The sequence below is a fragment of the Zonotrichia leucophrys genome, chromosome 10, assembly GCF_028769735.1.
Source record: "Zonotrichia leucophrys gambelii isolate GWCS_2022_RI chromosome 10, RI_Zleu_2.0, whole genome shotgun sequence".
Lineage (NCBI taxonomy): Eukaryota > Metazoa > Chordata > Aves > Passeriformes > Passerellidae > Zonotrichia > Zonotrichia leucophrys.
In genome coordinates this window covers 1,821,957-1,848,001 of record NC_088180.1, presented here as the reverse complement: position 1 = coordinate 1,848,001, position 26,045 = coordinate 1,821,957, and the positions used below count along the sequence as shown (strand labels likewise).

Here is a 26,045-nt window from a genome sequence, read left to right as displayed (position 1 = left end):
GCTCAGCCCTGAGCGTCATTCCCGGTTTAGCTCCAAGCCATCTCCCAATACATGCGTGTAGTGGAGATTTTTGATCCCGAAGAGAGGGAGAGAGTGATAAGATCTGATAAGATTATATCTTATCAGAAGGCTAATTAATTACTTCATTATACTCTATTATTCTATATTATATTACATCTAAAGTGAATCTGCCAAGCACTCAGCTCTGCACGCACTGCACAGAATCTCTTCCTGCCTGCTCAGCCCTGAAGATGCAGTCAGGATTGAGAGGAAGAAGCTGACACTGACCAGACAGAATCCTGTGTTTGAATTTATGCATCATGTATGAGGTGTATGAATATGCAACAGGCTGTTGCGTTTAAGGGTTAATATTTGGGTCCTTTTTTGAGCTTATGTTGCCCAGAAAAAGGTACCTGGACCATCTGTAACTCTTTGCTCTTATTGTCTCGTATTGTCCTAAATCCAAATTGCCCAAATTATTATTACTCTAATTATATTGCTATTTTCATAACCATTTTATTATTATTAAACTTTTAAAATTTTAAAAACAAGCGATTGGTGTTTTTCACAGCACTGACAAAACACGGCCTGAAATGGATATTGGACACTACCTTGTTTTCTTCAAGACAGTTTTAAATTCACTCGTGGTGGCCAAAATGATGGAAATTTGGGGTGTCTGGAGAGGGTGGGGGATATAGGAAAGTGAGGAGGAGGAGGAGGGGAGGTCCAGAGAAGGTGCTGAGTGTGAAGGAAGATCCTGGTGCTGCTGAGTCTGGCTTTTCCTTGCCCTGGGGATGTTTTTTGGGAAGCTGAGCACAATCCTGCACTGTGGGGAACAGCAAGCTGAGGGGTTCCCTGCAGGATTAGGGAGGATGGAGGCAGGGATAAAGTGATCCCAATTACAGAGGGCAGATGGAGGAGCCCTGGGCAATTACGGCACCAACTGAAGCGTGACAGGGTAAATCCCATTCCTTCAGGCAGCCCCAGGGACAAGGGATGAGCACTGGGAAGCTGCAGGGTTTCAAACAGCGAAGGCTTGTGCACTGCTCTAATCAGCCAGATGCAGCCAGATGTTCCTTCTTTTTCAGCTGCTGTTGCCTCAGCCAGGGTGGGAGCAGAGGAACAGGTATTTTCCATCCCAGTGGCACTGCTAAGGAAGCTTGGGGAAGGCTGGGAAAAGGAAATCAGGGAATTCCTGCCCTTTTGCAGTGCCCTCAGAAACTGAGGGGGTGTCAGATGGATTGCTGAGTACCAAGGCTTGGCCTCATGGTGTGTGTGGGGGAGATGTGAGCCCATAACCCTGATTCAAGTCTGCAAAGAGCACCTGAGGAGCTACTCAGGGATGTGTTGGAGGCTGCAAGTGGGAGCACAGTTCAGGGCAGCCAGGGGGGCTCTGCTGGAAAACAGCTGCTGAGAGGGTTCAGCACTCATGAGCAGCAGCACAGCAGTGCTGAGATCCAGGCAGGAGCAGCAATTCCTTCCTCCACAGCAGCCTTGGTAAAAACCAGCCCCAGACACCAACAGAGGAACCTGATTTCTTCTGGATTTTCCAGCCTTCACAAAGAAGTTGCTCCTAATTTTAGGGGAAATAACTGGCACCCAGGACCTGAGCTCCAGAACCTGGCCATCACCAGCCTGGTGGGGTTTGTGGTAGATTTTCTCCCTTCCACTTTGGTGGATCAGGGCAAGGAGCCTGCTGGGATTCAGCATTCCAGGCAGGAATTGTCACTGCAGTGCTTCTCTGCCCCTTGCTGTGTCCAGCTCAGCAGAGATTCACCTTCCCAGCCTCCAAGGGAATCCTCCCAGCTTATATACAAATAATGCTGTAGAAATTCTAGTTTATAAATCAGTTTTGCTGACAGTCAGCACACTGACTTTACCAGGTGATGCAGGAGATGAGGCTGAGGTGACTGCTTGGAAAATTCCGGCTGCCCGTGGTTATATCCTCGAGGATCTGCAGAGAGACCCTCAGAGGAGGGTCTGCACGGAGATCCCCTCCTCTCTCTGCAGGATTTACCCTCTGGGGCTGGGTGAGAGCAGCCCTGCACAGCCCCACAGCCTCCAGGAATGTCCCTTCCCACCCAAAACACCTCAGAGTTCCAGGAATCCTCAGCATCCCCTGCAGCCAGAGGGAGCAGGGGTTGTTTTGTTCTGTTTTGCCCAGCAATTGACACACACAGTTTGCTCTGGGTGGCTGCTGACCACAGAATTGACATTTTCACATTTTCACAGCACAATCTGTAACAACCCCGATGTTTCAGATGGTAACACTTAACTTGGAACCCGTTGTTTCATAAATAGAGTTAAAATTGGTTTTTCTCCCTGTGCACCATTTTATATTTATGCACATTTAAACTTCATCTCTTTTATTACCCAGTCTCTTCCCTCTTCCCTTTTGTTCCTTACTTTTTAGCAAACAATTTCCCCTGTAAGGATCTCACCTCCTGTTCCAGGGCTGCTTCCTTCCTTCAGGAGCCTTTGCTGGGGGACCTTGCCAAATACCTTTGGGAAATCCAGATGGATGATCCCTGTTGCAGACATCTTTTATGGAAAATCCTTTCCTTAGGAGTTTTCCTCCTGAGAAGCTGACAGGCCTCAGGAACAAAATGTAAACAATGATTATCTGCTGCTGTGGAATGCAGCAGATGCATCTGGGATTGGTCTCATGTTGGATTTTTGTAATTAATGGCCAATCACAGTCAGCTGGCTTGGACAGAGAGCCGAGCCACAAACCTTTATCATTCTTTCTTTTTCTATTCTTAGCTGGCCTTCTGATGAAATCCTTTCTTCTATTCTTTTAGTATAGTTTTAATGTAAAATATATCATAAAATAATAAATCAGCCTTCTGAAACATGGAGTCAGATCCTGTGTCTTCCCTCATCCTCAGAGCCCAGTGAACACGGTCACAGATCCCTGTGGGTTCACCTTGCCCATAAACCTCCAAATTCCTTCCACAAGTTCCAAGTCTACTCTTAGTGTGTTCTGCTCCTTACCAAACTCCTGTCCAAGCAGGGATAAGATGAGCAATAACAGCCCTGTGAAACAGGCACTTGTAGCAAATCCTCTAAATGCACCTAAGGATAAAGCAGGATTTCACCAGGAAAAGAAAGGAAAACCACAACGAGGCAAAATAAATGGATGTAAAAACTGCACAGCCAGAAGAGCCTCACTAACAAATGTAACACACCAACCTGAAAACACCCTGGCTTCAAGGGCTTTAAAGCAAGGCCCATTTTTGTTTTTTCTCTGCTTTGCATCCAGGTCTGGAGTGCTCAGCACAAGAAGGACATGGACCAGTTGGAGCAAGTCCAGAGGAGGGCACAGAGATGCTCTGAGGGCTGGAGCCAGGCTGGCAGAGCTGGGGGTGCTCACCTGGACCAGAGAAGGCTCCAGGGAGAGCTCAGAGAGCGCCAGGAGAGCTGGAGAGGGACTGGGGACAAGGGATGGAGGGACAGGACCAGGGGAAATAACTTCCCACAGCCAGAGGGCAGGGTTGGGTGGGATATTGAGAAGGAATTGTTCCCTGTGAGGGTGATGAGGCCCTGGCACAGGTGCCCCATCCCAGGAAATGTCCCAGGCCAGGCTGGACATGGCTTGGAGCACCCTGGGATACTGGAAGGTGCCCTTGCCCATGCAGGAGGTGGGACTGGCTCGGATTTAAGGTCCCTCCCAGCCCAAATCACTCTGAAATTCCATGTTTTAGTACCTTTGGCACTGCTGCGCCCTCAGAGATGTGGCCAGGCTGGCAAGGGAAAGACACTCCATGCTGGGGAGCTGAGGCTTCCCAGGCCCTGCAAATATCCACCTGGGCAGGCAAATATGTGCTCAAACTGATGGCTCTAATAAAAAACAAATACAAGGAGCAAAGGCCTTGAATTCCCCTATTTGTCTCCTTCACAGAGCTCCTGTGCCAATAAAACTCTTAGCAGCAGTTAGGTTGCTTCAGCCTCTTCTTCACCATTTCTCCAAAGCCAGGTCCTGCCACATGCCTGAGGGTCTATTTTGATGCATTTTTCTCTTGTTTACAAAGATTAAATCCCTCTGTTACAGGGATTCATCCACAGGCAATAGCTGTTGTTTATAAAAGATAAAATTTGAAATCTTGCACATCTTGTTTTCAACTCATTTTCAAGTTTCATTTAAGCTGTAAATGAGCTGTGGTTTTCCCTGAGGTCTCCCTTTCACTCCACACTGCTGGACATATACAAATAACTGTTCTGCAAGAAGACTTAGAGAAGAAAATCGTGTTTTCTTCCAGGCAAACCCAGGCCCAGCCAGAATTAAACAGCAGAAATCCGACATCCCACTTTGAGTGAATCAAGGCTCAGAGAAGTTCATTCCCTCCACATTATTTTTCCTTCAGGACTGATTTTATGGGGAAAGGGGAGGTTGGAAAACAAAAGTGATACCAAGATATTCAGCAGAGAGAGATGCAGGAAGGGTTTTTGAATTGTTAAACAGAAGGAGCACAAATAGTCCAAAGATGAGGAGCTGGGCAGAAGGAGCAAGAGACTGAGAGCTCCATCCTGGATCACAGAGGTTCTGAATCACAAAGGGTGAATTTCTAGTCCATCCCAGTTTAGGCTGCTCTCTGTGAAGATGTTCCTGAGGTTTAGGGAACCCTGCTGGATCAGCCACTCACAGGACCTGCTAGAAGTGAGCAAGTTTATGAATTTCCCCATCAGCTGGAGTAGGTTTGACACACAATGTGCTCAACCAGCATGTAGAGGTGGGTCCTGCCCCATGGGCAAGCAGGACTGTGTGTGATGGAGCTGGTGGGTTTTTACAGAAACTGAGGGATAAGAAAACATGAAGGACTCTCAGAGCTGGACAGACCAGGAATTGTGTTGTGCATTGTGGTCTTCAAGCATGGACCAGGTTTCATCTTGAAGATGCTCCTTGGAAAAAAACCACAGTTGATCTGTTCTGATTTTAAGGGCACGAAAATCACCATGAAATTACCCAATGTCATTAAAGACAGTGGGGAACTGACAAAACCTGAGCTCTGTGAACCCCTGCAAAGCAATAAGCAGCAACAGATCTGGATGAAGCACCGTGATGTTCACTGCTGTTCAACCAACAACCGTGCACTAAAGCATCACAAATACACAAACCCAGGCTCTGGCTCACAGCTCCAGCTTGCTGCAATCACCCCTCACAGCTCACTTCCCAACCATCACGCTCCTGCTTATGCATTTAGCTCTGACACAAGAAGAAAATCACCCCCTGGAATTGCAGCAGCCGTCAGACAGAGCCCAGCATGGCTTTGCTTCATGGAACAGCTCCTGCCCGTGAAGGAATCTGTGCTCTGTACCGAGGATGTGACTGAGCTGTAATTAAGCACTGGAATTGCTCACAGAAAACCTGCCCTGTTTGGCTCTAACCAACCACAACAGACACTGCAGCAATCAGCCCTGGCAGATTTTTCCTTCTTTTTTTTCTCCTTCAGAAACCAGACCTCTCAACACCCACGTACTTTACAAGCAAATCCCATTCCTGTAGTGACTTGAAGCCATTTCCAGAGCCTCCAGAGGCACTGCCTTTGCTGGAGCTGCCCAGACAGTTTCACCTTTAAAAAAAAACTAGCATAAAATTGAAATAAAACATGAACACATCAAGTTCTATCACTGTGACAGTGTTCACAGGGGTCTTAGGAAGGGGGAAGAGACGAGGATCTGACTCCATGTTTCAGAAGGCTTGATTTATTCTTTTATGATCTATATTATATTAAAGCTATACTAAAAAAATAGAAGAAAAGATTTCATCAGAAGGTTGGCTAATAGAAAAAGAAGGAATGATAACAAAGGTTGTGCTGGACAGATCTGAGCAGCTGACTGTGATTGCCATTAATTACAAACAACCACATGAGACCAGTCACAGATGCACCTGTTGCATTCCACAGCAGCAGATAATCAATGTTTACATTTTGTTCCTGAGGTCTGTCAGCTTCTCAGGAGGAAAACTCCTAAGGAAAGGATTTTCCATAAAAGATGTCTGTGACATATCACCAGGCACTCTGGCTCTGTGGGGGCTCAGCAGTGCTCCCAAACACCTCAGCATCAGCACCCAGCCAGCCACACATCCTGCTCACTCCGTGCCTTTTCTGCTCTGCAAAGCAGAATAAATCTGGTGGGGATGGAGCCAGCAGCAGCTCTGTGTCATGCTGCCCCCATATCCTGTGGCAGGAAAGGTTTGGCTGCAAGGCAGGAGGGAGCTGGCACAGGGGGTGGGGGGTGTTAGAGTGTGATGGGGTTGGCTGCCAAGTTATTCTTTGCCTGTTGGAGTCAACTCCCCATTTCCCAACTGCAGGAAGCAGAGGCACATTCCCAGCTGCACAGAGCTGAGAGCAGGCACAGCAGGGCTGCAGAGATGAATTCCCAAATGCCACATGGCAGCCCCTGCTTTAGGGCAATGGTTCCTGTTCCTCAAGTGCCTGCAGAGCCTGGAGAGAAGCCTTGGAGCTGGGCTGCAGTGGGAGCTCCCACCACCCCTCACCACAACCACCCTGCATTTTTAAGCACTTGTTTGTCACTGTGATATTTTCTGAAAAATCCCTTTGCCAGGATTTTTCTCCTGAGAAGTTGAGAAGCCTCAGAAAATAAATGTAAACAATATTTGATTGCTTTGCAATGCAATCTGGAGGTTGTTTACCAACAGGTGCATCTTGGATTGGTGCCATGTGAATTGCTTTTACTTCATGACCAATCCCAGTCCAGCTGTGTCAGGACTCTGGTCAGTCATAGGTTTTTATTATTCACTCTTTCCTAGCCTTCTGATGTCTCCTTTCTCTTTCTTTAGTATAGTTTGAGTATATTGTTTCTTTTAATATAATATATCATAAAATAATAAATCAGCCTTCTAAGAGCACAGAGTCAAATTCTCATCTCTCACCTCATCCTAAGGACCTCACACCACCACATTTGCTCAATTCCTTCCCACAGCACCAGGTGAGAGCAGGGCACACCCTCCTGCAAGAGCTCACCTTGTGTCCCCCAGCCCAGGGACTCCTGACAGCAGCTGCCACCCTCTGGAACTGCAGGCTCAGCACTTGGAGAGTTAAACCTTTGTGTTTCAGCCTTTTTTTGTTGTTAAATTAGCTCAGTGACAGGAATAAACTGCTTGCACACACTCAGAATTTTGGGGAAGGTGTGAAAGGGAGAGGACTTGGAGAGCAGCAGCAGCACTGCCAGTGAATGTTCATGGGGAGGTGTTGGTTTGCAGCTTTCAGACAAGCTCAGCTCAGCCCTTTGTGTGTAATTCACCTCCAGAGATGGGAGAGGCCTGACAAACCCAAAGAGAGACACGTGCAAGAAACTGCAAACAGCCATGAACACCCCATTTGGATTTGTCCTTGCTTTTCCTGACTGCTTTTGCTTTACACAAGCTGTGTGTGAGGCTGCAGGGACCACCTGCAATGATTCCTGTTGCTCTGGAATCCTGGAGCAGTCATGGAGAAGAGCTGATCAGCTGCAGCATCACTGCCTTGCACCTCCTCCCTGGGCCCCTTGTGACAACACCTCCACCAGCAGCATCACAAGGCTGAAGGAGAAGCTCAGAAAAAACAGTGGTGACAAGGGGGTTTTTATTTCAGACCCTAGTGGCTTTTTATTTCAGACCCCAGTGGGTTTTTATTTCAGATCTTAGTGGGTTTTTATTTCAGACCCCAATGGGTTTTTATTTAATACCCCAGTGGGGTTTTATTTCAGACCCCAGTGGGTTTTTTATTTCAGACCCAGGGCAGTCTGTAGCTTTCAGGTGAGCTGTGAGACGTGGCCAGCTCACAGGCCACCTGAAGCCCTTTTTCAAAACAATTTTTGAAAATTGTAATTTTCAATAAATTGCAATGAATTGCAATTTTCAATTTGCAATAAAAATTAAGCCATTTTTATTATTGCATCCCTGTCAAAGAGCTGTGGGTATTTCCCATGTCTATCCTTCTGTTACCTACACAATGCACAAAGTAACCCTTTGCCATCTTCTACCCCACACACTTTGCAGTGTTTAGGCAGATTATTTCAGTGTGATCTATAGAAACACAGAAATATTGAATGATCTATACTCAGGACAGATTATTCCCCAAAAAGGGGTGAGAGTTGCAGCTGCTACTGCTCTGTGGAGAGAGAACAAGTTCAATGGTGGCTTTCAGCAAAGCCCAGGTATCCCCCAGAACCTGGGCAAGGAGGCTGCTCTCATCAGGGCAATAACAAAAAACGTGGCAAGAGGCAAAATCTTTATTCCAGTTCTGAATTGGAAAAGAGCTGTCCTGGCCACAAGTCACCAGAGGACAGTTCAGTGAGCACAAGGGAGGGGGCACCTGGCCCTGCCAGGCACACACTGAGCACACGGTCCCAGAGGCACTTGGAGAGGAAGCTCAGCTTCAAAGTACAAGCACTAAACACTTTGGCTCAAATTTTTAATATAAAAATTCACTAAAAAGGCTAAAATGTGACAAACCATTGGAAATACTGTGACAAACATTCGCCCTTGAGCAGTAAAAACCAAAACAAACCCAAACTGGCACGAAGCTTTGAAATGCATGCTTTCTTCTTTCTCCTGGTACACTGGACCATCAGCTACTTTAAAGGTTCATCTAGAAAATTCCATGGCACCTTCATCTTCAGTAGTTCAGTGCAAGGGATTACTCTCGATGGACCAGCACAAATAAACCCAGTAAAAAGAGCACTGCATACTGGAAGAGAGAGCAGAGGAGACAAGGAGTGCACACTGACATCTACAGCAGCAAATGTGCAGGGCACAGGGCTCTGCCTGTGTTCTCAGGAAGGAATTACAGCTGGGGTGGGAAAAGCAGGCAGGAAATAGAAGAGTTCTTACCTTAAATTTTGGATAATCGTTCATTAAGATAGTCACTATTCCAATGTAGGGCACAAATCTACAAGAATAAAGGGGTTTTTTTTAAATAAACATTGTTCCAGGGTGCAGAGGGAGAGTCACTCAAGCATTAATCAAGGGGCTGGTGACTTCTTCCTCCCTGTGGCAGTGGGTGACAAGCAGCCCAGAGGGTGTTTCAGTCTGTGCCTGGCTCAGATTTCACTTGCCTGCAAACACTGAGGAGAAATCTGACAATTCTGACCAAGTCTGAGCCCACCCACCCTTACACCTGTGTCCATCCAGCACCAACACCTCAGGACACAGCTCACACCTCAATGCCTTTGCTTACACCAAACTAAGAACTGAACTCTCCACACCCTCAGGCAGGTTACAAAACCCAGCAAAGGAGGATTTACCAGATGGCTTTTGGGGACAGCACTGTGAAAAGCCCCATTGTTTTCAACTCCACTTACCCTCTTGCTCGTCCTACTACATCCTTCTTCTCCAGCCAGTGCTGCCCCTGCTTGTAGAGCCCTCTGTCATCCACAGCATTGTTGTCTCCCTTTGTCAGAAATTTGATGTCTCCATTTTGCCTGGTAAAGACAAGACAAGAGAGCCAGGTGAGGCAGGAGAGAAAGTTGTTAAAACAAGAAGCATGGAGAGACCAACACAAGGGCACTAGAAGCATCCATGTCCTACAATTCAAGGAGGATAAAAGGGGGAAACTGTCAAATGCAGCAGAAAGCAGATGGTCTGGGAAAAGCTGCCATGGGAAGAATGAATTCTGGCCCCAGCAGAATTTCAGAACAGTTTCTAGTGTAGGTGCAGCTATTGCCTCTTGCCTTTTGACCCATCTTGTGTTGATGCTTCTCTTGCTTCACACAAATGTTGAATTCTGGTATCCCTACTACAACACAAAAGGAGAAACTGGGATTGAAGCACACAGCTCTACTCAGCAGTGGGCAGAAGCAAGCTGAAAATTAGAATTGATTAGGAAAGGGGGACAGAAAAACCCAAATAACACCACAATGGCACTGCATGAACTCACAATGTGCCTACATCTGGAATGCTCTGGGCACTGCTGAGCCCCCCAGATCCTTTTCTGCAATGGAGAGAAGAACTGGCAAAGGTTGAGAAATTATTAACAAGGTGTGGAACCACTTCCATACAAGAAACTACAGACCAGGACCCTCCAGCCTGGAAAGACAGAACTGATGGGACAGGTATGTCATAATCCACCACAAATGGCAGCAACAATCAAATAGATTTTCTCTTCCAGTGCAAGAGCCAGAAGGTACCAAAAGGAGCTCACAAATAATGGGTTAAAGCCAGGCAGGGAAGAACTAAACCATGGCTCTCTGCAAAGGTATTTTGGTTGGCAAAAAATTGTATTGGCTGAAAAATTGACCTGATATTAAAGAGGGAATTAGGTTGTTCATAAAGAACTAGGACTTTGTGCTTGAAACTGTAACCTGCAGAAAGCAGGGAAATTATCACTACATGCTCTCCCTAGTGTTTAATTAATCCTGAGATGAATTGGCTTGCCAGAATCAGGATTGAGGAGTAGATGAATCTTTGCTTTGACCAGGAAAAAGATTCTTTCCAGGCCATTCCTGTTCAGATGCTGGACAGGAGCATCCTCAGTGCTTGAATCTCAGCTCTCCCAGAACTGACAGATGGAATGCAAACAGGAAAGCAGTTCTGTGGAGCTCAGGCTGTTTTCATCATGCATGAACACCAACAGGCTCCTTGACAGGAGAAGTTTGGGAAGGAAAAAGAGAAAAAACTCACATTTCTTTCTCCAAAGCACATCTGGCTCGTTGTGTGGGAACAACAAACGCTGTCTGGGAAAAGATAAAGATCCCCAGAGGTGCAGAAAATGTAGTTTAGCTCTGAAGAGTGATGGTGTGGGAGTGCAGCACCTTATTGAGCAGAGTCAAGGCTCTGCCACGATGCAGCATGAGAAGCCCATGGTGCAATCCTCTGCTGTCTGAGGTGAGTGACCCTGCTCCAAAACCACTAAGTAAATTTGGAATGCAGACTCAGTGTTAGTAATAAAGAATGAATTCAATTTTGAGCTGAAAGAAGAAGAAAAGGCCAGCAAATAACAGACATTTTCTCACTGACACAATATTGATGTGAACTGGGGCCTGAATTGCCCCAAAATCATAGAGAACACTGTTTCTGTCTTCCTGAATTCTGACACTCCTGTCAGCTTCTGCAGAGACTTTGCACTTCCAAACTGGCACTAGAAAATTATTCTTTAAGTAGTGAAAGAAGCAACAGACACCCAAATCCTGCCTTCAGCTCCCAGGTTCAGGTTGCAATATGGATTTTTCAGTTTATCTCTCCTAATAAAAAGATTAGGTTTGTGTTTGGTTGTTTCAGTTAAATGAAACCTAAAATACTGCAGAATGGTTTCACCCTTCTGGCCCTGTTACATTTAAACAAAAAATAGTGCTGGATATCCTGATATCTAGAGATAGAGCCCCAAAAATGAAGGGTGGGCAACATCTGGAGAGAAAATGCTGCACAGAACAGAGAAGGAAAACTGCATTTCACTTGAAAGAGTTCCTACAACATCAGATGTCAAATTCAGCCCATAAACTGAAGTTATTTTTAAATCAGTGGTATCAAAGAACAGCACTTTGCAAACTGACACTGTTCAAAGGTCTGGGTACAGAATAAATCTGAACAGCAAAGAATGGGTGAAGAATAAATCTGACCAGCTTTGCCTGCTGGGAGAGGCATTGTTTCACTGCCTCAGAGCCAGGATTCCAGCTGGGTATTCACAGGCACAAGGCTGGTCATCCTTCAGCTGGAGCAGACAACTGGTCTGGATATTCCAGCAGCTTTGGGAAAGGAACCTTCTCCATCCCATCAACATCTCAACCAGAGGAATCCTCAGATGCCACCTGGCTCAGCTCCAGCTCCCACCAGCAAACATTCACTCAGCAGGAACAGATGCGGGAACCCCAACCAGCTGCTGCCTGCCAGAGATGCCCTGAAGAATCAGGGGTTCAGTTCTGGATTCAGTTTTCACTCAAACAACTCACACAGCTGACCTGGAGAGGCCACAGCCCCATCCAGCAAAGCAGGAAAGCTCCTGACTGCAGTGGAAGCCTTGTTTGGAAAGCTAAGCCCTGATGAGCCATGAAACCAATGCCTGTTCCATTCCTCCACACACACAACCTCCCCAGTGCTGAGAGTGAGCAGCACACAAAGACTCTGAGCACAACAACACAACCTTCTAGAGAGACAAAAGGGCCTGAGTGTGCATGACAGCAAAGACCAGGATACAGAGACAAGCTCTAAAGTAACACACACTACACACAAAACATCTTCTGCCACCAAGATTCACTTCACAAACACAGCCCTGCTCCAGCAGACAGCACAGCAGCTGGGGACAGAGAGGATGGCACAGGAGACAGGCATGGTGTCACTTCCAGTGCCTAAAGGGGCTCCAAGAGAGATGGACAGGGACTGCAAACAAGAGCCCTGAAGTAACAGGGGTAATGGTTTCCTACTGCCAGGGTTAGATGGGATAAAATAATTAAATTCCTCCCTGTGAGGGTGGGCAGGCCCTGGCACAAGTGCCCAGAGCAGCTGTGGCTGCCCCTGGATCCCTGGCAGTGCCCAAGGCCAGGCTGGACAGGGCTTGGAGCACCCTGGGACAGTGGGAGGTGTCCCTGCCATGGCACAGGGTGGAATGAGGTGAGCCTTAAGGTCTCTTCCAACCCTAACAATTCCATGATTTTACAGTTTGGAGTGTCCAGGGCACTGGCACAGCTTATGATCTTTACAAGTAAACAAAGCAGGCCAGATTTTGTCTGCCTGAAACTCCTGTGTCACTTCCTACAGCGGAACAGGAGTGTCCTACACTTCCTATACCTGGATTTCCATGACTGACATCCCCCCTTGTTTACCCATGAAGAACACCAGACAGGGACACAACAGCAGCAGAACCCCCAAACTCTTCACATACTTCTCATGGATTTTCAGGACACGATGGACAATGGGAATTTCCCTTCCTTCTATCCTGAAGACAACAATTTCTCCCACTCTGATGGGATCTTCAATTCGGTTGGTGAGGAACAGCAGATCTCCTCTGTGGAAAGCAGGCTCCATACTCCCACTGAAAAACAGGAGAGGAACAACTGAACAACATTTCAACACTCAGTACCAGGTTTTCATGGCCCTTTAGGAAAAATCTCACAAGAACTTCCTGAGAAAGAGAAGCTGTGGATACCCCATTGCTGGAAGTGTTGAAGACCAGGCTGAAACCTTAATGAAGAGAAAACCACCCTGGGGATTGGGCAACTGTGTAATCTCTATTGCAATCAGGTTTTCAGTCATCATACTGTTTGGATTTGTTGGGAAAAGAGCACTGTATTACAAGCACATCCAAAGGGAAAAGCTTTTTTAATAAGCAAAAAGCTGATGATGAACGCTGCCTTTTGATTCCTGAGCTCACCATTGGCAGGGCAATGCTGGCAGCTTTGTAATGATGGGAAGCTTTTTTAAATTTAATTTATTTTTTAGAGATAGACAGATTATCATCAGAAACAAAGCACTGAAAGCATTCCCATCTGAAACAGACAAAGGGACTTGCCAAAAATTTGTTACAATGATTCATTGCTCTGCTTAATTATCTCATTTCAGGCACCACGACTCAAGTTATTTTTCTTCTGTCTTGTAAATGGCAATTGTTACCAACTACTTATCCCTCCTAATTCCACATAAATAATGCAGAACAGAACAATGAACTTTAAGTACCGCGTGCATTTGTGTTTTATCTTCACAGAGCACGGCAGATGCAGCTCAGAACAGCAGATCAGTCACTGCAAAGGGGCTGTGACCTCGCCACCGCTGTTTTACTCACTGGGAGGAGCAGGGGGAAACATCTGCCCTGCACCTCATCAGGAGGGGGTGTTGGTAAGCAGCACTTGGTCATGTGCATTTCTACATCATGAAGAATGATGCAGAAACACAAAGGAAAGGGCAGAGTGGCCACAGAGCAGGGGGAATATTCATGCACAGAGCAGGGGCAATATCCATGCACAGAGCAGGGGCAATATCCATGCACAGGGCAGGGGCAATATCCATGCACAGAGCAGGGGCAATATCCATGCACAGAGCAGGGGCAATATCCATGCACAGAGCAGGGGCAATATCCATGCACAGGGCAGGGGCAATATCCATGCACAGAGCAGGGCAATATCCATGCACAGAGCAGGGCAATATCCATGCACAGGGCAGGGGCAATATCCATGCACAGAGCAGGGCAATATCCATGCACAGGGCAGGGGCAATATCCATGCACAGAGCAGGGCAATATCCATGCACGGGGCAGGGGCAATATCCATGCACGGGGCAGGGGCAATATCCATGCACAGAGCAGGGCAATATCCATGCACAGAGCAGGGGCAATATCCATGCACAGGGCAGGGGAAATATCCATGCACAGGGCAGGGGCAATATCCATGCACAGAGCAGGGCAATATCCATGCACAGAGTAGGGCAATATCCATGCACGGGGCAGGGGCAATATCCATGCACAGGGCAGGGCAATATCCATGCACAGAGCAGGGGCAATATCCATGCACGGGGCAGGGGCAATATCCATGCACAGGGCAGGGGCAATATCCATGCACAGAGCAGGGCAATATCCATGCACAGGGCAGGGGCAATATCCATGCACAGGGCAGGGGCAATATCCATGCACAGAGCAGGGCAATATCCATGCACATGGCAGGGGCAATATCCATGCACGGGGCAGGGGCAATATCCATGCACAGAGCAGGGCAATATCCATGCACAGAGCAGGGGCAATATCCATGCACAGAGCAGGGGCAATATCCATGCACAGGGCAGGTGTAATATCCATGCACAGAGCAGGGGCAATATCCATGCACAGGGCAGGGGCAATATCCATGCACAGGGCAGGGGCAATATCCATGCACAGGGCAGGGGCAATATCCATGCACGGGGCAGGGGCAATATCCATGCACACGGCAGGGGCAATATCCATGCACGGGGCAGGGGCAATATCCATGCACAGGGCAGGGGAAATATCCATGCACAGAGCAGGGCAATATCCATGCACAGGACAGGGGAAATATCCATGCACAGGGCAGGGCAATATCCATGCACGGGGCAGGGGCAATATCCATGCACGGGGCAGGGGCAATATCCATGCACAGGGCAGGGGCAATATCCATGCACGGGGCAGGGGCAATATCCATGCACAGAGCAGGGGCAATATCCATGCACAGAGCAGGGGCAATATCCATGCACAGGGCAGATGTAATATCCATGCACAGAGCAGGGGCAATATCCATGCACGGGGTAGGGGCAATATCCATGCACGGGGCAGGGGCAATATCCATGCACAGGGCAGGGGCAATATCCATGCACAGGGCAGGGACAATATCCATGCACAGAGCAGGGGCAATATCCATGCACAGAGCAGGGGCAATATCCATGCACAGGGCAGATGTAATATCCATGCAAAGAGCAGGGGCAATATCCATGCCAGTACCCAATGGCACCCAGGGAATCTGTCCCAGGCAGCAGGAAGGTGGGATAACACGGGTGGCACCCAGTGCAGGGCACTGCTGTAAGGACAGTGTGTGACACCCCAATCAGTGACAAAGTGACAAGCCTTAAGCTCAGGACCACCTCTGTAATGGAAAATCATGGAACCATCACAGATGGGTTGGAAAGGACCTTAAAGCCATGGGCAGGGACACCTTCCACCATCCCAAGGTGCTCCAAGCCCTGTCCAACCTGGCCTGGAACACTTCCAGGGATAGGGCAGCCACAGCTTCTCTTTGTAGCCTATGCCCGGGCCTATTGCCCTCACAGGGCAGGATTTCCTCACACTGACCCCTCTAACCCTGCCCTCCGGCAGGGCCGTCCCGTCACTACCTGCCCGGGTATAAAGTCCCTCTCCCTCTCTCTCACCAGCCGGCTGGCAGAGCCAGGTGAGATGCTCTTTCTAGCCCGCTCCCTCCTCCCTCGCTATTGCTGAGCCTGGATTCCTGAGGAGCTCCTGGCCCGCTGTGGCTCCGCCTGAGCCGTCCCTGTGAGGGCCCCGGTTAAACCCGCTGGGTTCAATCCCCCGCATGCCGGCACTGACCTCAGCACCACCACGATGGGGCTCTCGCTGCCCGTCACCACCATGAGCCCCTTCCAGATCATGAGGGCGGAGGACACGATCATGCCGAAGTTGAGCACCTGGTAGTAGAGCTGGGGAGCAAGGGGTGGGTGAGGCCCCGCCGCCCGCGCACGGCGAGGCGCACCGGCCCCGCCCGCCCTCCTGCCCTCCCGGCGCTCCCCCCCGGCCCCTCCGGCACCTGCCGCTTGTTCATGCGCCGCACATCGTCCAGAAAGTCCAGCGACAGCATCGCCGCCGCCACCGCCGCCGCCGCGCCCGCACGGCCCCGCTTCCGCTTCCGCCTGCCCGACACGTCACCGCCGCTTCCGCCGCGCGGGAACCGGGACACCGGGCACCGGGGCGGGAACGGGAACGGAGCGGGGCCGCACCTCAGCCCAGAGAGCCCTGCGCACCCGGCGCCCGCAGCCAACAACACCCATCCAGCCAAACACCGCAGCCAGCAATGCCCCGCTCCATCAAAAGCCGTCCAACCCATGCCCAGGTCCGTCCGTGCCTCTTCCAGTCACTCCCCTCCAGGGTACACACAGCGAACCAAAAACACACCGAACCAAACCCACACAGCGAACCAAACACACAGCGAATCAAACCCACCGAACCAAACAGCAAACCAAACCCACAGCGAACCAAACACACAGGGAACCAAATACACACTGAACCAAACCCATAGCGAACCAAACACACAGCAAACCAAACAGACAGCGAACCAAACGCACACTGAACCAAATGCATTGCACCAAACCCACAGTGAACCAAACCCATAGCGAACCAAACACACCCCAAATCAAACACACATTGAACCAGACACCGAACCAAACACATACTGAAACAAACACAAATTGAACCAAACACAAATTGAACCAAACAGACAGCAAACCAAACACACACTGAACCAAACCCACACCGAACCAAACCCAAACAACCAAACTCAAATGAAACCAAACCCACATTGAACCAAACCCACAGAGAACCAAACACACTGAACCAAACCCACAGTGAACCAAACACACTGAACCAAACACACATCTCACCAAGCACACACTGAACCAAACACACATTGAACCAAACACACAGTGAACCAAACCCCCATTCAACCAACACCGACACCCCTTACACTCCACACCCCATTCAGCCAACATTTCATCCAACCTACACCCCCTACGACAGCCCTTCCCACCACCCCCTATCCTACAGACACCCCCAATCCTACAGACACCCCCCATCCAGCCTTTACTCATCCAACCAACACACCATTCAGCACCCAGACAGCTCCGTATCCAAGCATCACGAGACCACATGGTGAGGAGCCCAAGCAAGGAGATAAATAGTTCTTAAATTATTTAAACATTGTCAGAGTAAACAATAACAAGCGGAGTTCTGGCTCAACAGAATGAAAAAAAAATAATGGTATAGAAGGTAATTGTATTACACAAAGCATGGGTGTGACAAGGAATGAGGGAGGAAAGAGAGAGTCAATGTGACTACATGGAAAGAAACATCTCCTAAAGGATGGGAGTGCCGAGCCACAGCAGCAGAGGAGCTATGGAGGTACTGATGGCTGCAGGATGGTGGCTCCTGCTGTTCCAACACCTCTGTGGGCTGAGCTCTGCTCCTCTCTCCTCAAAATGAGCTGTCAGGGAGCCCTGGCACTGACACATCGGGAGCTCTGGAATAGTTTCACTCCAGCTGACCCCACTGATGGCGGATTTACCCCCTTCTGGTGATGGTGCCAGGCTGAGCTCCACACTGGGATGAGCCAAGGGGCCTGGCAATGCCCACCCCAGGATGGCTTCCACAGACACACGGCCAGCACGGCCCTCCTCAACACCCTACTCACCAAGGAGGACAGGGGCCTCAAAATCCTCTTTCAAGGATGATTCAGGTCCAAGACATTTCATTAAACTGCGTTTTGGAAAAGAATGTTGTTATTTGGGCATAACTAAAGAATAACCAGCACGACTTCCAGCTCGAGGCCATCCCGTGTAACGCGGATCCCAGACCGGCCAGCACGGTCCTGACAAGCGCGTTCGGCTGAGCCAGAATTATGAGTTAAAATGAGTAACACAAAGGCAGGATGGGGAGAGAAAAAAGAAGCCATAAATAGAAGGAGAAAGAAAGGGAGATTGGGAAGGCGAGGCTGGGGCTCTGGGCAGAGGCTGAGGCGGTGCACACTCAAAGGAGGAGAGCTCATCTGAAGGAAACTGCAGCTGCAAAGTGCTCCTGGATCCTCAGGAGCTGGCCAAACCCCACTGAGGGCTCTGGCCCTGCTTTCCCTTTTCACCTCTCTGGGCTGGCAGAGAGTTAGTGCTTAGGATGCAATGGCAGGGTTGGTTTTGTTTTTTTCTGTTTTAAATTTCCCTTACAAATAGGAGTTGCAACGTCCATCTCAAGAAATCAACAGAATATTTCAAAGATTTGCCCCATCCCCACCCTGTATTTTGAGTAGAAACCCCTCAACAAAAAAACCCCAATCAACCAAAAGGGCTTTTTTTTTTTTGCTTTTAAGTCTTAAGAGACTTTGAATGATTGTTCTGTGAGGTGCTGTTGGGGCCTTCTGCTCCACACGTCTGACTGTGCTCACAAAGAGCTGAGTCCCTTTTGCACTCTTTGTATTTGTTCTCCTCTTCTGCCGTAGTGTTCAACTCGCCATTGTAGTCCTCGTGTCCATTCTTACCCATCTCTATTTGTAACTTCTGCCTTTCATCCCCCTCCTCCTCCTCCTCCTCCTCCTCATCCTCCTCCTCCTCATCTTTGACTTTATGAACGATGAAGAGGTGTCTGTTCAGGGAGATGTGGGAGGTGTAGCAGAGGCCGCAGAACAAGCACTGGAAGGTGGAGCTGTCGCTCTTGTGCCGAGGGATGTGTTCCTGGAACTCAGTCCGGACGTCCGTGGCAAAGCCGCACTTGGCGCATTTCCAAGGCGCTCGCAGTTTTTTGGCTGGCGGCGCGTCCGAACCCGCAGCGCTCTCTGCCTCACCCAGCTCATCCTGTGCCATCCTCTTTGGAGATTTGGCCTTTAAAAAATAAGATTGAAAAGTTACTTCATCATTTGAACCCACAGAAAAGTAAGTGCTAAAATCCACACGCGAGTCTGGAGATGCCTGAGGGTGAAGTCATGCCTAGGATTGCTGGGGCATTCCCTTCCCTCCCCACACCCAAACACCTCACCAGTGCACAGGATTTCAGCTGCTGTCCTGTGATGTGAGATGGGAACGCTGGGAGAGGCTGGCAGGGCACAAACATGATGGGGAAATAGTTTAGAATCAAGGAATCATGAAATGGTTTGGGTTGGAAGGGACTTTAAAGCTCATCCAGTTCCACCCCCTCATGGGCAGGGACATGTCCCACTGTCCCAGGGTGCTCCAAGCCTGTCCAGCCTGGCCTTGGACACTTCCAGGATGGGGCAGCCACGACCTCTCTGGGTAAAAACCTGGTTTGGTGTGGGAAGGAGGAGCCCACAGAAGAGGGACAGCTGAGGGACACAGGGGTGGTCAATAGCCCAGACAACACTTCTCAGATTAAACTCTGAACATTCTCCCCTCCACTCAGATTTTGTCCTCATGGCATCCCTCAGTAACTCATCCTCTCTATCTTAAAATCTTGCAGCTTCTTCTCCTTTGAGGATGACTTGCTTAAATATGCCCCTGCAGTGATATGCAAAATGTGTATTTTTAAAATAAATGGAGCAAAGAAGCCCAAGCAGCCAACCCTCCACTCCAATCCAAAACAAAAATCAGTAGAACAGTTACAGCTACTATACGAAATTACACATTCCTACTTAAGAAAAATGCAGTTCTCATAGGTAATGGATCTAGCAAGTACTTTAAAACAGAAAATAAATCTTTTGTAAGTAGCAGAAAAAATAAGGGAGAAAGAAGGAAAATGTGCCATGCTCGTGAACGGGGTACCAGGGGAAAACAAGGGTAAAAACAACCTTAAATTACAAAATAGACTGAAAAAATGCCAGAGAAAATCTTGAGAAATGCAAGATGAAATGCATGTTGTCCTGGAGCTGGTGCAGCTCAGCTGCACTGACACTGCTGCCCCTGCCCCTGCCAGAGGGAGCCAGGCTGGATGGAACTGAGTGAGGAAAGGGGATCTGCCCCAAGGGTGGGAGGGTTTGACTGGCACGAGGCCACAGCTCGACGTAACACCCCGAATGAACAGCTACTAGCCAAGTACATTTAATTGTACATTTAATTTTCCATGAAAATAGGGATCAGTTACTTCTGCTCTGTCTCTCTCTGGAGCTTTCACTTTGGCCATCTGGGATAAGTCTGGGTTTTTGATGCCGTGCATGAGGCTGATGTGGTTCTCCAGCATGAATGGCTGAGGAAATGTCTGATTTTCATCTGTGCAGTACCTTGGAAATAAAAAAAGAAAGAAGACAATTTATTAGAGGATATGCTCTTTGTATTGTGCCAAACCAAGAGGTGCAATTGGAGACAGACTCTGGTGAGTAATGTACCATCAGATTACCAAAATACACAGCAAAGCAATGTTTTAATAATAAAATATTACATTGAGAGAAATCTAGAACAGTTTGGAGTTTGCCACAGTGCTCATGAATGACAGTAGGACATGTCTTCTTTCAGTGCTAAATAAATATAGGGACTAGAGGGGATCAGGCACCTGTGACAGATGCCAAAGAAGATAAATTATCAGGATGGAAAACACATGGGAGAACAACAAAAATGGACTCTGAGATGAGAGAACCACACAGAGAGAGCTGGTGACTCGTGTGACACTGAGGAGGTGTGTGACACAACCCAGCCCTGCACCCAGGGAGAACCAGCATTACACCCACCAGACTGTGCCACAACACAGCTAAAATTCTTACCAAACTGTTGAAATTCCAACTTTTGTCCCAACAATCTAGGCAGAAACACTCATGAACATGTCACTTATATGTAACCCATGTTCAAACCTGGCAGAGCTGCTCCAGAGCTGGTGACATCTCAAAAAGGAGCTGGTGAGGGGAAGGGCTGTCTGCACCTTGGCTCCTGGATCACTGAGATCTCCTGCAATAAGTGCCAGGCCTTGCAGACATAAACCACCCCCCTGAAGTGCACAGAGGGCTCTGTTAGCAATTGGGAAAGCCAAAATTGAGTATTTGTGCTGTTCTTGCCAGCACAACATGGTGAAAGTCCATCACACACAGACCTGAACAAGGACAAGTGACACCAGAGTCCCCTGAAGTGCCCTAATTGCATCTGAGACAGAGGACAACAGAGAGGAGCTGAAGTGTCTCTGGATAACAAAGATACCTTCTAAAAGAAGATTCCTACTGATCTTCCAGTATAACTAGAGGGAAATTAAATGATGTGAAAATGCAGACATGCTCATTGAATACTTCTGGGTTTTAACAGGAATTGCTCAGAGGCTAAATCAATATTTAATGATGAAGGAATTTTTCTTCTTTGTGGAGGAGAGCTGAGAGGTTATTAAGTGGTATTTATCAAAAATAAACATGTTGAAAATCAAGTGTTTCAGACACTTTGTACTCAAGACTTGGAAAAGAAGAGTAAGATAACAATAACCAAGTGAATTATGAAAGAAAATACACAATACATCACAGTATTTTGCAATTTGCCCTAATTTAGAATTCTTCTCATGTGAGCAGGGAAAGATGCTTGCCTAACCTGAATGACCCCAGTGACAAGCATGGCAGGAGGGTGTTCAGGTAAGTCCTTCATCACTGGCTGCTCCCTACAAATTTATCCAAAGCCAGAGACCTAAGCAGGGCAGGGGGAAAAAGGGGAAATCACAGCTGGGAATGTTAGAAACCAGAGGAAGGTCACCTACAAGCAAGAGTCACAAAAATTGTCAATAATCAGATCCATGACAGATTTTATTCATGTTTCACATGGAAACCCAGGAGAAGAGGGTGACATGAAGTTAAGGCATCAAAATCCCTGAAGAGAGTAACAGGTGAGATACAAAATGCCAAACAGGAAGAAGGAAAAGAGACACCAGAACCACAAGAAAGGAGGAGCAGTGGAGATGTGATGTGCTGAAAAGAGCCAAGGAAGAATGCAGAGACTGGAGGGTAAGAGTTTTAGAGCAGTGCTTTATAAAGTAAGAGGGATCAAATGGAAGACAGAACAAGAGACCTCAAACCAAACAAGGAGCAGCTCTTGGAGATGCTGGCAGAGAATTTCAAGGAGGAGATTTCATCTGCAGAGTGCTGTGATTTCAGTGAGTCTGCCCTACAATGATGAAGAGAGCACAACCACTGTCCAATTAAGACTTCATCCACAGATTTTGAGAAGGAGCAAGCACAAGCTGCAGAATTAAATGCAACCACAATTCCCTTGGATTGCTAGCTGTGTTTTCTCTGCTGGCATGACCACTGCCCCTTGGGTGAACCAGTGGATGCACAGCTGTGTGTTGTTCTGAAAAGCAACAAGGTAATGCACAGCAGGCTGGCATATCCTAGGCTGTCAGGAATTTCCACACAAATCCTTCTTTCCAGTAACATCTTCCCAGAAACATCCCACTTTACAAATAACTGACCCAGAGGAAACAGATTTACACAGATCAGGTGAGTGGAACACCCAAGACCATCGCCCACAAACTTAAAGCTGAATGAAACACAATAAGAGCCAACATTTCATCTCCTCCAGAAGTTCCAAGTCAGAGCAGTTACAAGAAAAGGAAAGTTTAGAAGTCCTGGATGGAAAAATGTCTCAGGAATGTATTCCCAGTGGTAATGCCTGTGCTGTATCAATTTACTAAAAGCTGCTGTGGCTCACTAGATAGTTCAAAGAAACACAGTACATGGGGAATGTACTTGGACTCTTCAGATATTGGTATGAGGTTTTAGCAATTTGAGTGCAGTGAAGTGACACACATCAGAAATGCTTGCATTACACCAAAATTTTAGATAAATTAGAAAAATTCCCCAGCCTACATCACTGCAAACTTCTTTTCTTACCCAAATGCTTTCATCCTATTTCAAAAGGATGTCTCAGAATGAGACAGGAAGGAATTTTGCACGGTCACTCAGCAAACAACTCTACCTGCAGCAGTTAAAAAGGTAGATTCATAAGCACTGGGCTTTGTCCTGAACTGAGATTGTATCCACAGTTAAAATACATTGACCAGCAATGATCTTCATTCACCACTGATTTCCATAATTTGTCTGAAGTCTCCAGATCAATTTTCCAGCTTTGAGGTGTGACTTCCCAAGCAATTCCAGCAAGATTAATTCTGTGCAGTCAGTTCTGCCCTTCCACAGCAGTGACAAGATCTGGTTCATTATTAGGATTTTACATACCCAAAGAGAAGGCACAAGAGTGCTGCATGACCACACCAACCACAAAGCAGTGAAAGACTGACCCAATATTTTATTGGCTGTTTCACAACTATGCAAAATATTAATCTCATTTACCACCTTGTCCTGGGTTGACTATATGATGCTTTTACCCCAGTTCTGTTCTGTTTATGCTGAATAGTAAGTTTTGCACCTTTAAGACTTGATCCAAGAGTGAAGGGGGAGAGAAGAAGCAGCAGTTTGTTTCAGACACTGCACTCACTCCTCCACATTTCTGCTCCTGGACTGTGTTGTCTGTGGACGGACAGACAGCGGGACAGAGCTCTCCTTTGCTTTTAGTTAGTTTTAGCTAGCTGAGGCAAAAAAATTCCCTGGACTGTGGTTTTTTTCCTTTTCTTTGGAGCTGTTCAACCTGCTCTGGACTGAACACCAGCAGAGCACTGGCAGCTGCACCTGTGGCCCATCAGGCCAGGCCTGGCCTGTGACATTTCCAGCACTGAGGGACTGATCAGAGCCTGAGTGAGCTGAGCTGCAACCTGGGGAGGGCGTTTCTGAGTTTGTCATCTCTTTTGGAGCAGCAAGAGGTTTTATTGTTTAGGTTTTATTGCTTAATAAACAGGTTTTATCACTTTTCTCCAAGGACATAATTTTCTCCTGGACCAGTTGCGGGGAGGGACCAATTCAATCTGCTTTCCTAGAGGAGCCCCCTTTGGGGATTCTCTCCAAAATTTGCCCTGAACCAGGACACACTGCAGATATCAAACCACACCTTTGCTGTAGTGTGTTCTTAAGTTTGTTAGTTTGCTCCCCCCATTTTCTGTATTAAATAGTTTCTTCCTTTCCCAGGACCCTGTCAGTTAAGTTGCTATAGAAATGAAACTGCTCCTCCCCTGGTTTCTCTTATAAAGTGAAAGTTGTTTCCTCCTTGGGCTCAGTCAATCACTCCTTCTCTCCTCCCAGGTTTCGAGAATTTTCTTTTCTCTGGGAGTTATGGTTGGCTGTAGCCCCGGAGCCCCTCCTATGATTTATAACAGTTAGTTACTTTAGTATATCAGTTATGTTTCGTACCTCCAAATATGTATTTCTATTAAATAGCCCACCTTCCCTTAAGTTTCTACATTCACTGTGCAGTTAAAAGCAAGGAGTTTTTTAGCCACTAAATCTCTTGTGTTTAACACATTCTTCTCCTCACTTTGCTTCAGTAACTCACAGTCAGGAGCAAACAGGAGCAGCAGACATGAGTTACTACAACTGCCAGACCCAGAGGGTGAGGGTGCTGCTGCCCAGGGGCACAGGGTACGTACCAGCAGGTGTAGACCTTCTTTGCTGTGTCGTGGTTGTTGCGGATGTGCCTGCGCAGGCTGTTGGAGGCGTTGAAGGAGCGCTCGCACTGCCGACAGGGGTATCTCTTCATGGACTGCAGGCAAAGAGAAACACCTCTCAGCAGCAGGGACATGGAAGGCACTGGTTGGATTCTAATTCTCCTCCTCTTCACCTGGATATTACCTCTCACGTGCAAAAAAATCCCTTAATAATATGTAATTCTGTGATGGAGATCACAGAGGCTTTGAGATCTCACTTAGATTCAGCCCTACAGTTGGGTAATACCAGCACTGATTTTATAAAAGCAGGACTACCTAAAGCATTGATTTTATTGATGTTTTTATTAGGAATTACATATATTCACTACTGGACCCCATGCAGAATTCCCTCAGTGGAAGATCCCTTCAGCCTCAGAAGGCAGCAGGACCCCAGTTAAGTACAAGTCCACTTACCCTTCTCACTCCTGTAATTCAGAACAAGAAAAGGGCAAAATGCTAAACAGCATTACATGGGCCTTTCTGTTATCCCTATTCTGTTATCATGCATTTGGATGTATGATATCCACATTCCCCTAAGAAAGTCTGTCCTTTAACCAGCCTCCTCCAAATTTTTCTACAGCCCTTTATATAACCTGCATGTACATTCCAGTTAAAATCTTCTTAGGCTTGTTTAATACATAATTCTATGTATTTAATTAAATACATAGAATACATCTATGTATTAAACTGAAATATTTGTCCAATTCCCTACTTCTGTGACATTCAAATGGGAAAATCCAGCACTCAGCCTGCCCTCATCTCCTTCTCTTGAAGTGAGGGCATCATCAAGTGAGACAACCCAGCCCTCCCCAAATCAAGCTAGAAGGACTCAAATACAATGATCCAGATTCCCATTCATGGCTGGGTGACTCAGGATATCAAGCAAGAAATCCTGATGCCAAAGTACTGAGAAATCTGGCTGCACACAGCATCTTGGCCCATGTTCTGCCAGCAACAAGGATTAGCTTGACAAAAGTAGGTCAAGGCTTGAGCTGGATGAAACACACAAAAATTGAGATTTGCAGTTCTTGTAATGACAGCTCTGCAAAGGGGCCTGGAATGCAGGAGACTGGTGTTCTTCTCCATCTCCCTAGCTCAAGTATTTCATTCCAGTCTTACCCTTCCATGATTTCTCTTCATGTGGGACACGTAGGTTTCCCGATCAGGGATCCACTGTGAACATTCCTTGCAAGTCCAACCAGTTCTTCTCAGCCTGGACTTGGATTCAGGGTTATGTCCTTCCACCCTCATGTCTTTCCTGGTCAGAGGAGAGGGGGAAGTCCCATTGGCTACCAAAAGCTCCTTTGGTGAGGTGTGAACCTGGTTCCTCGAAGCCTTCTCAGATTTCTGCCGGAAGTTTGAGAGCTCCTCAGGATTGCGGGGGACTCCATGAACACCCTG

At 47.5% G+C, this 26,045-nt stretch overlaps 2 protein-coding genes across 4 annotated transcripts in view; both read right to left on the bottom strand.

Moving 5' to 3' along the window:
- Positions 1 to 8,214: 8,214 nt before the first annotated feature.
- SEC11A (SEC11 homolog A, signal peptidase complex subunit) lies at positions 8,215 to 16,294 on the bottom strand. The gene is made up of 6 exons (XM_064722006.1): positions 16,189 to 16,294; positions 15,972 to 16,081; positions 12,816 to 12,965; positions 9,304 to 9,423; positions 8,834 to 8,891; positions 8,215 to 8,690 (listed from the first exon to the last, which is right to left on the bottom strand). The coding sequence occupies exons 1-6, from the start codon at positions 16,237 to 16,239 to the stop codon at positions 8,640 to 8,642; spliced, it is 540 nt and encodes a 179-aa protein (XP_064578076.1). The 5' UTR covers positions 16,240 to 16,294; the 3' UTR covers positions 8,215 to 8,639.
- Positions 16,295 to 17,320: 1,026 nt separating this feature from the next.
- Positions 17,321 to 26,045, bottom strand: part of ZNF592 (zinc finger protein 592) — a 40,076-nt gene continuing 31,351 nt past the window's right edge. For 2 of the 3 annotated variants that reach the window (XM_064722060.1, XM_064722058.1), the window contains exons 6-9: positions 25,764 to 26,042; positions 24,588 to 24,700; positions 20,202 to 20,370; positions 17,321 to 19,021 (exon numbers count right to left, since the gene is read on the bottom strand). In XM_064722060.1, the coding sequence (XP_064578130.1) occupies positions 18,509 to 19,021; positions 20,202 to 20,370; positions 24,588 to 24,700; positions 25,764 to 26,042 (1,074 nt within the window). In that variant the 3' untranslated portion in view covers positions 17,321 to 18,508. The remainder of the gene's footprint in view (positions 19,022 to 20,201; positions 20,371 to 24,587; positions 24,701 to 25,763; positions 26,043 to 26,045) is intronic. The other variant, XM_064722059.1, reaches the window with a different exon arrangement.

What these genes read in the sequence shown, in the direction of transcription:
- SEC11A (XM_064722006.1), bottom strand. Translation starts at nt 16,239, where the DNA reads ATGCTGTCGCTGGACTTTCTGGACGATGTGCGGCGCATGAACAAGCGG. An exon ending in CCCATCGTGGTGGTGCTGAG is followed by an intron (nt 12,966 to 15,971) that starts GTCAGTGCCGGC and finishes CCTGTTTTTCAG; the next exon opens with TGGGAGTATGGAGCCTGCTT. An exon ending in GTAGTAGGACGAGCAAGAGG is followed by an intron (nt 8,892 to 9,303) that starts GTAAGTGGAGTT and finishes TTATTCTTGTAG; the next exon opens with ATTTGTGCCCTACATTGGAA.